This window comes from Solanum verrucosum, unplaced genomic scaffold (assembly GCF_900185275.1).
Source record: "Solanum verrucosum unplaced genomic scaffold, falcon-dt-bn FXZP01000278.1, whole genome shotgun sequence".
Taxonomy (NCBI): domain Eukaryota; kingdom Viridiplantae; phylum Streptophyta; class Magnoliopsida; order Solanales; family Solanaceae; genus Solanum; species Solanum verrucosum.
Genome location: NW_026020332.1, coordinates 2,280,529 through 2,296,613, shown reverse-complemented (window position 1 = coordinate 2,296,613; position 16,085 = coordinate 2,280,529). Strand labels below are relative to the sequence as shown.

General features: G+C 32.3%; 2 protein-coding genes and 2 pseudogenes across 2 annotated transcripts; 2 read left to right on the top strand and 2 right to left on the bottom strand.

The window, feature by feature from the left end:
• Nucleotides 1-489: 489 nt before the first annotated feature.
• On the bottom strand, nt 490-2,089 carry LOC125836754 (berberine bridge enzyme-like 28; annotated as a pseudogene).
• Nucleotides 2,090-2,885: 796 nt separating this feature from the next.
• Nucleotides 2,886-4,478, top strand: LOC125836757 (berberine bridge enzyme-like 28). The gene has a single exon (XM_049515961.1). The coding sequence runs from the start codon at nt 2,886-2,888 to the stop codon at nt 4,476-4,478; it is 1,593 nt and encodes a 530-aa protein (XP_049371918.1).
• A 4,041-nt stretch (nt 4,479-8,519) lies between these two features.
• Nucleotides 8,520-10,118, bottom strand: LOC125836753 (berberine bridge enzyme-like 28). The gene has a single exon (XM_049515958.1). It carries the CDS (start codon nt 10,116-10,118, stop codon nt 8,520-8,522), a length of 1,599 nt encoding a protein of 532 aa, XP_049371915.1.
• Nucleotides 10,119-10,913: 795 nt separating this feature from the next.
• Nucleotides 10,914-12,514, top strand: LOC125836750 (berberine bridge enzyme-like 28; annotated as a pseudogene).
• The last annotated feature ends 3,571 nt before the right edge of the window (nt 12,515-16,085 follow it).

The following is a 16,085-nucleotide window of genomic DNA, read 5'->3' as shown; positions in this document are numbered from 1 at the left end:
ATCGTCCTAAGTTAGTTGTCATATGTCGAAGAAATCCCCTTTTCATCAAGGATGTGTATATATTATCAATAATATTTTCTACTAGCTTACCAAACAACAACTAAAAAAAAGAATGAAGTAAATAGCTACTAATTAATTATTTTTTAAGAAAACATTTTTCAGTTATCTCAATTTAGTGGGACAGGTTTTCATAGTCTTGCAACATATGACAAACAACAGAGGAAATGAATGATTGAATTTTGCACCTAATCTATTTGGTGTCAACAAAATATGAACTTTCGTTGTTTTTTTTTATTATTCCGTTTTAAATTTGAATGTTTGAAAATTATAAGAAAAATACTATAACTTGGCAGAAGTTAATAGATGAAACTATCATGCACTATTTTTTCTGGATATATCATGCCTCCATTTAATACATAAAAGCCTTATATTATGAAACCGGTAATATAATGGCTTCGCAATAAACTGCATAAATTACTACTAATCAAATTAAGATAATAGAGGAGGAATACTTTGTTCATTCCTAAAGAAATTTGTTGGATCAATTTTTGTCTTAACTTTCACCAATCTATCAAAGTTGTTCTTGAAATATTTCACTCCCCAAACTCTTGCTTGTTCATAACTTGTGTTTCTTTTATTGTTCACTCCTAAATCAAGATCTCTATAGTTGAAATAAGCAGCTCTTGGAGATTTTGACACATACTTAGCCATGTATCGATAAAGTTTTCGATTCCAAGCTATGTTTCTTTTAGAATTTTCAATATTCCCCCAATTCACACCATAATGTATCATAAATATATTTCCGGCTCTATGAGGGAAAGGAGTTTCAGATTCTGATTTCTCACTCAACTTTCCTCCCCAAGGACTAAATTCTAACACGGTGTTCGACTTTTTGATTGATGATAATTGGTTGAGTAGTTTCCATATACCTTCAAGACCATTTATAGAAATTGGGTGTTGCACGTAGTCTGATTTCCCTTTGAAGAATCCTACATTATAAGTTGAGCTATTCCAATGTAGTAGCACATCAGGTGATGTGCCCCTAGGGAGACTGTTAAAGAAGAGTATCGATTCGATCCAACCCATTTCAATGCAATCTTTCTTCACTAACCCTAGTTCCGGGAACCTATCTTGCATTTCATGGAGGAGATCATCAACTCCTCCAATGAACATTGTAAAGAAGAAGGCGTGGACAGTCTTTTTCCCATGGCTGAGTTGAGATTCAGTATTCCACAAGAAGATCCTAAGGAGGAGATTGTCATCAACTTTGTCCGCGGTATGTTGCCATTTGTAAATTAGTTGAGTTGCATTTTGTTCCAACGTTCGTGTGACTTTGAATACGGTTACCTTTTCTGGAATATCAAGTAATTTCACTTTCCATGAGATAATGAGACCAAAACTAGTCCCTCCCCCTCCTCTAATAGCCCAAAAGTGATCCTCACCCATTGATTCTCGATCCTGAATTTGTCCTCTGGCATCGATTAATTTTGCATCAATGATGTTATCAGCAGCAGTACCAAATTTTCGTGACATCATGCTATAGCCTCCACCACTTAAGTGTCCACCAACACCAACACTAGGGCAAACCCCAGCAATAAAGGCCAGTTTTTTACTTTTTTGAGCGATTCTATAGTAAACTTCCCCTAGGGTCGCCCCAGCTTGAATCCAAGCAGTCCTTTTCTCGGTATCAATGGATATTGATCTTAGGTTTCTAAGATCAATTACGACAAATGGGTTCTCAGAAATGTATGAAAGTCCCTCATAGTCATGTCCACCGCTTCGAATTCTGATTTGTAGGTCATGTACCTTGGAGCAGTATATAGCTGCCTGAATTTGCGATGCATTCTTAGGTGTGAAAATAATTGATGGTTTGAAGTGAGAGATTATCCTTGGGTTTTGTGAAAAAAAAGGAGTTACAAATGGTTGAATATGATGAGTTCTTAGGAGTGTGGATGACTTGTGATATTAAGGTTGAGTTGATAATTTTGTGAGAAAGACAATCAACAAAGTTATCATGAGTTTTGTTAGCCCATGATGATGAAATTAGGCAAATTGAGAGAAAGAGAAAGATTGTTAAGTACTTGCTCATATTTGATTATTTTATTTGTTGTTGAAAATTTTGATGATGAAGAAAATGAAAATTAACTTGTATTTATAGGGAGAAATTAAAGAAGCTTAGTTTATATTAATTAATTCTAAAAGATTTTCTTTAATTTGTTGTCACAATCAAATTAAAAGATGCACATGCTTCCTTATGTTTAACATGGATTATTCGTTTCATACTTTGTGATACAACTTTGAATGAGTATGATAATAGTATAAGAAATTCAAAGATAAATTTTCTTTGGACTTAGTGACACGAAGTAATTTTCAAGAGCAAATAGAATGTGAATATCAGACACTAAAACTGGGTAGAAAACAAAAAAAATAATACACCCTCTATCCCATGTGACTTACTTTTACTTTTAGTCAGTTCCAAAAAGAATAACACATTTTTATATTAAGTAACAATTTAACTATAAAATGTTTATTTTAATCTTAATGAAATGATTTACACACACACAAATTTCTATCATTTATTTTGGATCATAAGATTTAAAAGTCTTCCTTTCTTTCTTAAACTCTGTGTCGAGTCAAACTACCTCACATAAAATGGGGCAGAAGGAGTAATAATTATGACCCTAAAATAGAATGTGAATACCAGACACTAAAACTGGGTAGAAAACAAAAAAATAATTAATAATTATGACCCTAAAATAAAAATAAGAATAAAAACAAATAATCCACGTTAGCCATGAGGAAGCCCCTGCATCTTCCATGTGAATAAAACTAATACTCGTAAAACTATAAATAGAAGTTGTTAGTTTCCATTTAGTCCAACAATTATGACTAAGCTTACAATCTTTGTTTTTCTTTCTATTTGGTTTTCATCATCCTATTCATGGTCCAACAAAACTCATGATGACTTTCTTGAATGCCTTTCTCACAAAATTATGAACTCAAACTCATCACAAGTCATCCACACTCCTAAAAACTCATCATATTCCACCCTTTTGAACTCCTTTTCAGATAACCTAAGGATAACCTCCGACTTCAAACCATCAATTATTTTTACTCCTACCAACGAATCTCAAATCCAGGTAGCTATACATTGCTCCAATTTACATGACCTACAAATTAGAATTCGAAGCGGTGGACATGACCATGAGGGACTTTCATACATTTCAGAGACTCCTTTTTTCATAATTGATCTTAGAAACCTAAGATTAATATCCATTGATACCAAAAAAAAGACTGCTTGGATTCAAGCTGGAGCCACCATAGGGGAACTTTACTATAGAATCGCAGAAAAAAGTAAAAAATTGGCCTTTCCTGCTGGAGTTTGCCCCACTATTGGTGTTGGTGGACACTTTAGTGGTGGAGGCTATGGTATGTTGGCACGGAAATTTGGTACTGCTGCTGATAACATCATTGATGCAAAATTAATCGATGCTAATGGACAAATCAAGAATCGAGAATCAATTGGTGAGGATCACTTTTGGGCTATTAGAGGAGGTGGAGGGACTAGTTTTGGTCTCATTATCTCATGGAAAGTGAAATTACATGATATTCCAAAAAAGGTAACTGTATTCAACGTGACACGAACGTTGGAACAAAATGCAACTCAACTAATTTACAAATGGCAACATATAGCGGACAAAGTTGATGACAATCTCCTCCTGAGGGTCTTCCTGAAAAGCAATGTTCAATCTCCATTCAAGCCTGGACAAAGGAGTATCCAAGCCATATTCTCTACAATGTTTGTTGGAGGAGTAGATGAACTCCTCCATGAGATGCAAAAGAGCTTCCCGGAACTAGGATTAATGAAAGAAGATTGCATTGAGATGAGTTGGATTGAATCTATAATATTCTTCTATGGCGGTTTCCCTAATGGCACATCACCTGATGCGTTACTAAATTGGAATACCACAAGTAATCTACATATATATTTTAAAGGGAAATCAGACTACGTCCAACACCCAATTTCTATAAAGGGTCTTGAAGGTATATGGAAACTATACAACCAATTGGGCGAAAACACAGGTGTTGAATTACAGGTTAGTCCCTATGGAGGAAAGTTGAGTGACATTTCAGAATCTGAAACACCTTTCCCTCATAGAGCTGGAAATATATTCATGATCGAGTATGCGGTTTATTGGATAAAAATGGAAGATTCTAAGAGAAGCATAGATTGGAGTCAAAAGATCTACACATACTTGGGTAAGTATGTGTCAAAATCTCCTAGAGCTGCTTATTTCAACTATAGAGATCTCGATTTAGGAATGAACAACAAAGGAAACACAAGCTATGAACAAGCAAAAATTTGGGGGGAGAAATATTTCAAGAACAACTTTGATAGATTGGTGAAAGTGAAGACAAAAATTGATCCAACAAATTTCTTTAGGAATGAACAAAGTATTCCTCCTCTATTATCTTAAGCTTAATTAACATGTTTATTGGTGTTTGTGATTATTGTTCTTGAGTGTGTTCAACTTCCTTTGATTATTGATTCTCGCTTAGCTTCTTGGCTTTGCCTATCAGTTTGTGTGACTAGACCTTGAGAAATTAATGGAGAAAATCATGAGCTTACTTGCCATTACTTATCGTATATGTATGTAGTAGCAAATTAAGATATCAACTATTGCTCCATTTTTAAAACTTTTTTTTGTACTAAACGATGTAATATATTATAGCTTGATATGCATCGATATGAGGAAGTGGCAGAGTGTTACTACTACTAGAGCGGGATATATAATACGTATTATAAAATTTACTAGAGCTAATTGACTTTTTTTGCCTAGCAAATAGAGTTCCTATTTTATCTGCTTCTAGTCTCCCAGTTGCACAAACAATGGAGGATCTGCCCATAACAAAAATGAGTTAGCCTTTGATACTCCATTTTAATGTTTGAAACATATTTTTACTTCAATTAACACTAAGCCATAACTTTGGACTTCGTGACACAAAGTCATTTTCAGGAGCAAAAATAGAAGAATCAATAACAATTTTATTTTCAAAATTCAACTAAACCACAAAATAAGTAGTACTCAAGACAGGGCCGGCTCTATGTATATTTTAATAAGGCATTGGCCTTAGGCCCCCAATTTCAGGGGGCCTCAATTTTTTACCAAGATAAATTATGTGTTAATTTTTATAGAAAAAATATTGATTATTTACGATTAAAAGTAGTATATATTTAAAATTATTCTTTTATTCTCTTCAACCCCATTCAAATAGAAGAAATCAAGAAAATATTGTTTTATTTTCTTCCACTCTCTACTAATACTCACATTATTTTCTTTTTAACTCCTTTTACACTCTCTTCTTTAAATTGTTGATAAGTTAGAGTAATATTCTGTCAAAAACATCAATTAATAGTCGAAAAGTATTGAACAAATTGAATTAAATTCTTTTTCCATTTCTTCTTATATTTTCAAGCATTACAACAACTATAGTAAAATGTGGGGTAACCAAATTATCAACTTCATCAAAGCTATGGTTCTAACTCTTATATTTATTTGAAATTTGTCAACTTATTACTTGTAGAACTATGTTAACAATTCATAAAATGATTGCCCGAGTAAAATAATATTTTTCAACGTTGAATTAATAAAATCTTATTTATAACTAATAATTGAAAAAGAAATCGAATAAATCATTTAAATATAAAAAAAAATATTAAGTAATACTTTGCATTTAAAAATGTAAGAAAAATAAATTTTAAATAAATGCATGTGAAGTTTATTTAGATTTTAGGCCTCTAATTAAGATTTCGCTTTAGGCCTCCAATTACGTTGAGCCGCCCCTGACTCAAGAATGTAGCTTTTGTATTCTTGAATTAGTGATCTCATCATTTGATTAATGTAACTCAATTTTTATAAAGTATTTTCAAGTGTTTGCCTATTCAAAGAAAAAAAACACTATTTATAGGATAAAAGTTTTTAAAAAAATAAAAATTCCAGTAAGTAGAAGTTATTAATAGGTTCATAAATATTACAAATAAACAAGTAACTTTCAAGAACCTAAAACGCAAAACTAAATGAAGAATGAATTCTTGAAAATTCACATTAGTTTATTTTGGAAATTAATAATTTTTCTCGGAACTGTTTCAAAATTAATTGAAATAATAATTCTTACAATCACTTAGTTTTCAAAAAAAAAAAAATAGCATGAGTTTTTTGACACCTTACGACCATTATCCTACATGTTGGGGTTGCATTTGGATTTGGGAGATCCGGTGGTTTCGATTGTTGTTTGGCTCACGTCAGAGTTACTTTCAAACCCCCTTCGTCTAATAAATACATGATTAAAATTATTATTATTTGTATAAAGAGTAGATATCAAATTCTCCTAGCTAATTCATATGTTAATTACTTCTTTAGATCTTGAACCCCTTTAGTAAAAATTCTGGCTCCACTACTGCCCATCAAAGGGCACTCAAGTTGCAGACAGTATTAGAGTTTTCTTTTCTACACTTTTTTTCTTACACTTATTATCTGCATCAAATTCATGTTATCCCTTCAAATATTTGTAAAGTATGCAAATCTGGGGAAAGAAACTATTTATCACTTCTTTAACATCAATGATCCCTATTGTTACCTCAAGTAACTCTTCACTAAGAGTGATCACACTCACTACATTACTATGCCTACTTCAATTATAATTTTTCCCATTCTATGCCATCTTTGGAAATCTCAAAATAATCGCATCTTTTAGCACAAATATTCCCAACCCAATACTGCAGTAATTCAGAACTTGGCACTAGAATAATATCATATAGGGCTTAACAACAAAAACTGATTGTGCTTTAAACCCTTCTATCCATACTCAAGGAATTGGTGGAGTCTTTCACGATTTTGCAGGAAACTTGATAATTTGTTTTGCAGGAGAATTGAATGCAAATATACCTTTGCAAACAAAAGCATTAATTGGCACTGCTCCACGGCCTACAGCTTGCAATAGCTCATTATTTGACATCACTACAAATCAATATAGATGTTAAAGAGGTTCTTCAACATATCCAAAACACATCTAACTCTCATATGTCATTTTTTGATGATTGTAGGCACCTCCTCAACCACCTTAAAGATCCATCATTTGCACATGTGTACAGCGAGCAAAATGCAGTCGCTGAAAAAATGGCACATTTTGGTTCTTCAATGAATGGTGGCAGCATAAGGATATTTAACCAACCTCCAATTTTTGTTATGGATCTCCTAGAAGCAGGTCAAAGAGGGGTTACAAAATCAAGAATTATAGAACATGCTCCATCCAACACATACACAAATGTTATCGTGATTAGTTCACAATTTTTTTTGTACTAAACGTTTTTGTAATGTCAATAATATAGGTACTATGCTAATCATCCTTCTAGTTCTAAATATAGAATAGATACTAGTACTCACTCTTTGTATCCCACTCATGGGAATCTAGCTTCATGTACACTTTCTCTGATAAATATATATATATATATATATATATATATATATATATATATATATATATATATCTTATTAATTAAACTATGAAATTTTTAAACTAGGAAGCTTTTAAAAGTTGAAACTTTGACTTAGCATTCAACTTTTTGGGCTCTTTTATTGGGTTGGCCAAATCTTCTTCCTTTTTGAGCTTGAATTTGGACACTTGATAAACATATCCATTGAAGTCTGTCAACTTAAGTGCAAGTAGGCCGACATGATTACTATCACTTGGGTTTGAGCTTCTGAAATAGAAAAAAAATGTTGGGAGCTAGTGCCACCATCACAAGTGGGTGACGAGAGGGAGTTGCTCGGATAGTAAGCACCCCTCACTTCCAACCCGAATGTTGCTAGTTCGAGTCACCAAAGGAGCAAAAGGGATGAGAGCTAAAAAAACTATCATAAGTGGGTCATGGAACACGAAATTTGGATTTAATCGAATATCAATGCGGTTACACCCCATAAATGGAACCCGCAGGTGCATGATCCGAATTTCTGAAGATCCATGGAAAAATCGTCCTAAGTTAGTTGTCATATGTCGAAGAAATCCCCTTTTCATCAAGGATGTGTATATATTATCAATAATATTTTCTACTAGCTTACCAAACAACAACTAAAAAAAAGAATGAAGTAAATAGCTACTAATTAATTATTTTTTAAGAAAACATTTTTCAGTTATCTCAATTTAGTGGGACAGGTTTTCATAGTCTTGCAACATATGACAAACAACAGAGGAAATGAATGATTGAATTTTGCACCTAATCTATTTGGTGTCAACAAAATATGAACTTTCGTTGTTTTTTTTTATTATTCCGTTTTAAATTTGAATGTTTAAAAATTATAAGAAAAATACTATAACTTGGCAGAAGTTAATAGATGAAACTATCATGCACTATTTTTTCTGGATATATCATACCTCCATTTAATACATAAAAGCCTTATATTATGAAACCGGTAATATAATGGCTTCGCAATAAACTGCATAAATTACTACTAATCAAATTAAGATAATAGAGGAGGAATACTTTGTTCATTCCTAAAGAAATTTGTTGGATCAATTTTTGTCTTAACTTTCACCAATCTATCAAAGTTGTTCTTGAAATATTTCACTCCCCAAGCTCTTGCTTGTTCATAGCTTGTGTTTCTTTTATTGTTCACTCCTAAATCAAGATCTCTATAGTTGAAATAAGCAGCTCTTGGAGATTTTGACACATACTTAGCCATGTATCGATAAAGTTTTCGATTCCAAGCTATGTTTCTCTTAGAATTTTCAATATTCCCCCAATTCACACCATAATGTATCATAAATATATTTCCGGCTCTATGAGGGAAAGGAGTTTCAGATTCTAATTTCTCACTCAACTTTCCTCCCCAAGGACTAAATTCTAACATGGCGTTCGAGTTTTTGATTGATGATAATTGGTTGAGTAGTTTCCATATACCTTCAAGACCATTTATAGAAATTGGGTGTTGCACGTAGTCTGATTTCCCTTTGAAGAATCCTACATTATAAGTTGAGCTATTCCAATGTAGTAGCACATCAGGTGATGTGCCCCTAGGGAGACTGTTAAAGAAGAGTATCGATTCGATCCAACCCATTTCAATGCAATCTTTCTTCACTAACCCTAGTTCCGGGAACCTATCTTGCATTTCATGGAGGAGATCATCGACTCCTCCAATGAACATTGTAAAGAAGAAGGCGTGGACAGTCTTTATCCCATGGCTGAGTTGAGATTCAGTATTCCACAAGAAGATCCTGAGGAGGAGATTGTCATCAACTTTGTCCGCGATATGTTGCCATTTGTAAATTAGTTGAGTTGCATTTTGTTCCAACGTTCGTGTGACTTTGAATACGGTTACCTTTTCTGGAATATCAAGTAATTTCACTTTCCATGAGATAATGAGACCAAAACTAGTCCCTCCCCCTCCTCTAATAGCCCAAAAGTGATCCTCACCCATTGATTCTCGATCCTGAATTTGTCCGCTGGCATCGATTAATTTTGCATCAATGATGTTATCAGCAGCAGTACCAAATTTTCGTGACATCATGCTATAGCCTCCACCACTTAAGTGTCCACCAACACCAACACTAGGGCAAACCCCAGCAATAAAGGCCAGTTTTTTACTTTTTTGAGCGATTCTATAGTAAACTTCCCCTAGGGTCGCCCCAGCTTGAATCCAAGCAGTCCTTTTCTCGGTATCAATGGATATTGATCTTAGGTTTCTAAGATCAATTACGACAAATGGGTTCTCAGAAATGTATGAAAGTCCCTCATAGTCATGTCCACCGCTTCGAATTCTGATTTGTAGGTCATGTACCTTGGAGCAATATATAGCTGCCTGGATTTGTGATGCATTCGAAGGTGTGAAAATAATTGATGGTTTGAAGTGGGAGGTTATCCTTGGGTTTTGTGAAAAAAAGGAGTTATAAATGGTTGAATATGATGAGTTCTTTGGAGTGTGGATGACTTGTGATAATAAGGTTGAGTTGATAATTTTGTGAGAAAGACATTCAACAAAGTTATCATGACTTTTGTTAGCCCATGATGATGAAATTAGGCAAATTGAGAGAAAGAGAAAGATTGTTAAGTACTTGCTCATAATTGATTATTTTATTTGTTGTTGAAATTTTGATGATGAAGAAAATGAAAATTAACAACTTGTATTTATAGGGAGAAATTAAAGAAGCTTAGTTTATATTAATTAATTCTAAAAGATTTTCTTTAATTTGTTGTCACAATCAAATTAAAAGATGCACATGCTTCCTCATGTTTAACATGGATTATTCGTTTTGTACTTTCTGATACAACTTTGAATGAGTATGATAATAGTATAAGAAATTCAAAGATAAAATTTCTTTGGACTTAGTGACACAGTAATTTTCAAGAGCAAATAGAATGTGAATATCAGACACTAAAACTGGATAGAAAACAAAAAAACTAATACGCCCTCTATCTCATGTGACTTACTTTTATTTTTAGTCAGTTCCAAAAAGAATAATACATTTTTATATTAAGTAACAATTTAACTATAAAATGTTTATTTTATCCTTAATGAAATGATTTACACACCACAAATTTCTATCATTTATTTTGGATCATAAGATTTAAAAGTCTTCCTTTCTTTCTTAAACTCTGTGTCGAGTCAAACTACCTCACATAAAATGGGGCAGAAGGAGTAATAATTATGACCCTAAAATAGAATGTGAATACCAGACACTAAAACTGGGTAGAAAACAAAAAAATAATTAATAATTATGACCCTAAAATAAAAATAAGAATAAAAACAAATAATCCACGTTAGCCATGAGGAAGCCCCTGCATCTTCCATGTGAATAAAACTAATACTCGTAAAACTATAAATAGAAGTTGTTAGTTTCCATTTAGTCCAACAATTATGACTAAGCTTACAATCTTTGTTTTTCTCTCAATTTGGCTTTCATCATCATATTCATGGTCCAACAAAACTCATATTGATGACTTTCTTCAATGCCTTTCTCACAAAATTATAACTTAAACTCATCACAAATCATCCACACTCCTGAAAACTCATCATATTCCACCCTTTTTAACTCCTTTTTTTCAGATAATCAAAGGATAACCTCAAACGTCAAACCATCAATTATTTTCACTCCTACCAAAGAATCTCAAATCAAGGCAGCTATACGTTGCTCCAAGATACATGGCCTACAAATTAGAATTCGAAGTGGTGGACATGACCATGAAGGACTTTCATACACTTCGGAGACCCCTTTTTTCATAATTGATCTTAGGAACCTAAGATCAATATCCATTGATACCCAAAAAAAGACTGCTTGGGTTCAAGCTGGCGCGACCATAGGGGAACTTTACTATAGAATCGCCCAAAAAAGCAAAAAATTAGCCTTTCCTGCTGGGGTTTGCCCCAATGTTGGTGTTGGTGGACACTTTAGTGGTGGAGGCTATGGTATGTTGGCACGGAAATTCGGTACTGCTGCTGATAACATCATTGATGCAAAATTAATTGATGCTAATGGACAAATCCTGGATCGAGAATCAATGGGTGAGGATCACTTTTGGGCTATTAGAGGAGGTGGAGGGACTAGTTTTGGTATCATTACCTCATGGAAAGTGAAATTACATGATATTCCAGAAAAGGTAACTGTATTCAACGTGACACGAACGTTGGAACAAAATGCAACTCAACTAGTCTACAAATGGCAGCATATTGCAGACAAAGTTGATGACAATCTCCTCCTGAGGCTCTTCCTGAGGAGCAATATTTCATCTCCATTCAAGCGTGGACAAAGGAGTATCAATGCCATATTCTTTACAATGTTTGTCGGAGGAGTAGATGAACTCCTCCACGAAATGAAAAAGAGCTTCCCGGAATTAGGACTAATGAAAGAAGATTGCATTGAGATGAGTTGGATTGAATCTATAATCTTCTTCTATATCGGTTTCCCTAAGGGCACATCACCTGATGTGTTACTAAATTGGAATACCACAACTAAAAAACATTTGTATTTTAAAGGGAAATCAGACTATGTCCAACACCCAATTTCTATAAAGGGTCTTGAAGGTATATGGAAACTATACAACAAATTGGGCGAAAATGCTGGCGTTGAATTACAGTTTAGTCCCTATGGGGGAAAGTTGAGTGAGATATTAGAATTTGAAACACCTTTCCCTCATAGAGCTGGAAATATATTCATGATCGAGTATGCGGCTTTTTGGATGAAAATGGAAAATTCTAAGAGAAGCTTAGATTGGAGTCGAAAACTTTATAGATACATGGCTAAGTATGTGTCAAAATCTCCTAGAGCAGCTTATTTCAACTATAGAGATCTTGATATAGGAGTGAACAATATTAATGGAAACACAAGCTATGAACAAGCAAGAATTTGGGGAGTGAAATATTTCAAGAACAACTTTGATAGATTGGTGAAAATCAAGACAAAAATTGATCCAACAAATATCTTTAGGAATGAACAAAGTATTCCTCCTCTATTATCTTAAGCTTAACTTGTTCTTGAGTTTGTGTGACTATTAATTGTCGCTTAGCTTTTTGGCATTGCCTATCAGTTTGAGTGACTATATATTATCTTGATAAAACTAAATGACCTTCGTTCACTTTACTCCTAAGGATTAGTCCTTATGATATTTTAATATCATGTGTCACTACAATAAAAATATTTTTTAGCGGCAATAAATATACACATTAACAAAGAGTGTTAAAGTCTATATCGGCATTAGTTAAATGTCATTGGATCCAATGTCGCTATAGGTTTTAGGAACATTCACAAAGAATGCTAATTGCCGCTAAGAATACATATTTAACGACAATTAAGCTATTGACATTAATTAATTGCCGCTAATGATCATTTATGTGTAATGTGTTAAAAGTATGATAGGGTCTTGTCCCTGCATGTAGTTTCCAGTTATGTTAGAGGGACTTCATAGAAAGTTAGTAATATGTATTTCAGTTCTTGACTTCCGTATCATTTTATGAATTTTAGTACTATGATATAGGGAAAAATTAATTAACTTTATCAAAAAGAAAATAATCTATTAACAATGCAAAGGACTTCTGTTCATTGTGACACTAAAACATTAATGAATCTGACGGAGTGTTGTAAATCTAGGGGTTGATCAGAGATCATTGAAAATCCAGTCATACTCTTAGTAAATTTATCGATTTTATTATTGAATTATGAATTGAGTTCTGCTTACATGAAACAAAACAAGATTGATTATTGTTATCATTTTTGAAAAGGGCATTTTTTCATTATATTTTTTTATTAATATAAACAGTTGTGGTTAATTGTAATTATTGATTGAGCTAGCGAATCACTCCCTACTATATTATATTACAGAGATCACAAGTAACGTCGATATATAAGGCTTTCTCTAGCTAGAGTGCACGAGTTGACAAATTCTTGGTTAGCAGGAATTGCTTTGCGCGGGCAAGAAATTATTTATTTGATATCATCCTTTTCTTTTAAACTCTTGCTTCATTAGTCATTTCTCTAAAAAAAATTGTTTCTTTAAAAATATGTTTAAAATTAATGATCTTATAAGTATAACTATTGGTTTTTTTCGTAGACAATAATTGCACTATTCAACTATAAAATTTAGGTTCTAGCCATTTAAATATATATTTTTTGTGACAAAATTTCATTGTGGCTAAATTGTAGGTTAAATAGAGACAATAATACAATTGTCTCTAATTGTTTGAACTATTAGTGACAAAAACAAATGTCAAAATAGAATACAAATTTTTGTGGCTAAGGTATACAATATAATTAACTACAAATTATAGTTTGTCTCTAATGTATAAATATTTTTTTGAGAATGAGTTTTTTTATCCAAAATTTAACTAATTTTAGGACAAAAAATTATTTGTCGCAAATGTATCAATATAATTTTTGCGACAAATTTTTTTTTGTGTCCAAAATTTAACTAATTTTAGGATAAAAAATGATTCCTCACTAATGTATCAATAATTTTTTGCGACAAAAAAATTTCGTATTCAAAATTTAACTAATTTTAGGACAAAAATGATTTGTCACTAATGTCTCAATATATTTTTTGTGACAAAAAAATTTCGTATCCAAAATTTAACTGAAGTTAAGACCAAAAAAAGTGCTTTATCACTAAATGGGAACATCATTAGTGACAAAATAATGTGTTAGTGATAACTCTAAACTCGTGACTAATAGTACTCAATATATGGTGTCAAACCATTTTTTGGTGGGAAACTTCAGTGGACAAAACTTTGTTACGAATCTTCACGTTTCGTCACTAAAAGTATGTGTCTCATATATTTAGGCACGAAATATAATTTTTGTCACTAAAAGTGAACAATTAATGGCGAATATCGTAGCTAATAATTTTTGTAGCTATATATCACATTTGTTGTAATGGTTTGTTCTTCTTTAAGAACACCAAGAACACATGAAGAACATAAACAACTCCCAAATTTTCAACATCTTCAATTCTTCATGAATTCATCTCAAATTTCGGCTACATTATTAATTTTTTTGTAAACTAAAATTCTAAAATCATTTGTAGAGATTAAAAAATTCATCCGTATTAAAAAATATTTCAAAAAAATGAAAATCAGTCCCAAAATTTCAAAAAATTGCTTTAGTTCATGTTTTTGAAGTTGTTTTTTGACATTAGATCTTTGTTACCTAGTGTTTTTCGAGTGTATGTTCAAAATTTCAAATGATTTGAAGTTGTGGAGAAAACTCTACAATTAAAGAATGTTGAAGCTTTGAAACTTTGAAGAAATTTCAAGTGGATCTTGTTGAGTTAGGTTGAATCCGCGATAAAAAAATATTGAGTTTTGGTATCTAGCTCGGAAGGAAACTACCCTTGAAATTTGAGGTGATTTCGTGAAGAATCAAATAAGTTTGAAATTTGGGAATTGTTAATGTTGTTTATGTGTTCTTGGTGTTCTTAAGGAAGAAAAAGCAAAAAAGGTACATTTGATCCAAAAACTTCAATTGAAAAGTGTTAAACCTCGTTTGGGGTGTAAAAAGTGATTTGCAAAACCAGAGTTAAAAAATGGCATGGATGAGCCTTTTCTTTAACAATAATGGCATAGATGAGCCAAACTTTTAACGGATGGTATAAATGAGTCTTTTCTGAAAATTAGATGGCATATTTGAGACTTTTCCCAATTAATAATACCGAATAACTTGTTTCCAACCAAACAATCCATTTTTTAAATAATATGCCATACCCATGGCAAACGTGGATTATTTGTTTTTATTTTTATTTTAGGGTCATAACACGAGTATTATTATTTATATCATTGATAAGGTAAAACTAATTAGACAAGATATTTTTCTTTTGATATAGTTGCATAGTCAAATAGATAGAATATCTACTGCAACGGATATTATCACTTAAACTATGTCGCTCTTAATAAATAAATTTGTGTAGAAAACTAAACATTTCCACTTCATTTTTTTCTACGTAGTGTTCGGTATCCACATTGGAGTCTGAATAAATTTAAATTTGCATTGGGAAATCCCACATTCGGGGGTAAAGCACTCTCTAACAAAGACGATTTTGTACCTAAAGAAACTCGATGTTAAACTAGACCTTAATAAGAAATTTTAATTTTCTATAATACATGAACATTGATGGGGTTTTGTATCAAACTTCCTATATGTATATTGTCTCAAAAATATGATTGACCAAATCCACTTTGACTTTTAGATGATAAAATGGATAATAGATGCTATCAGATGGAAAATATGATGATAAATCTCTACAAATATTGTACATATCTCCACAGGTATAAAATGAGAAGGTATAATAATATTGAAGACTTGTAATTTTTCAAGACATTGAGTAAATTACAAAGTCTACTCTCCTACAATGAATTTAAAACGTCTAAATTCTTATAATTGTGACGAGTAAAGATTTCAAAAGGTTGTTTAAGTATGTAAAATTATTAAACAAAATCATTGAATTTTGTTTTGTATCAATAAGACACTTATTAACTTATGACCGTCTTCTTACAAAATATGTCAAGCTCCGAATCGACATTTTGGACAAAATCAACACCCGATTT

Coding starts and splice junctions, on each gene's coding strand:
- LOC125836757 (XM_049515961.1), top strand. CDS start 2,886: ATGACTAAGCTTACAATCTTTGTTTTTCTTTCTATTTGGTTTTCATCA.
- LOC125836753 (XM_049515958.1), bottom strand. CDS start 10,118: ATGAGCAAGTACTTAACAATCTTTCTCTTTCTCTCAATTTGCCTAATT.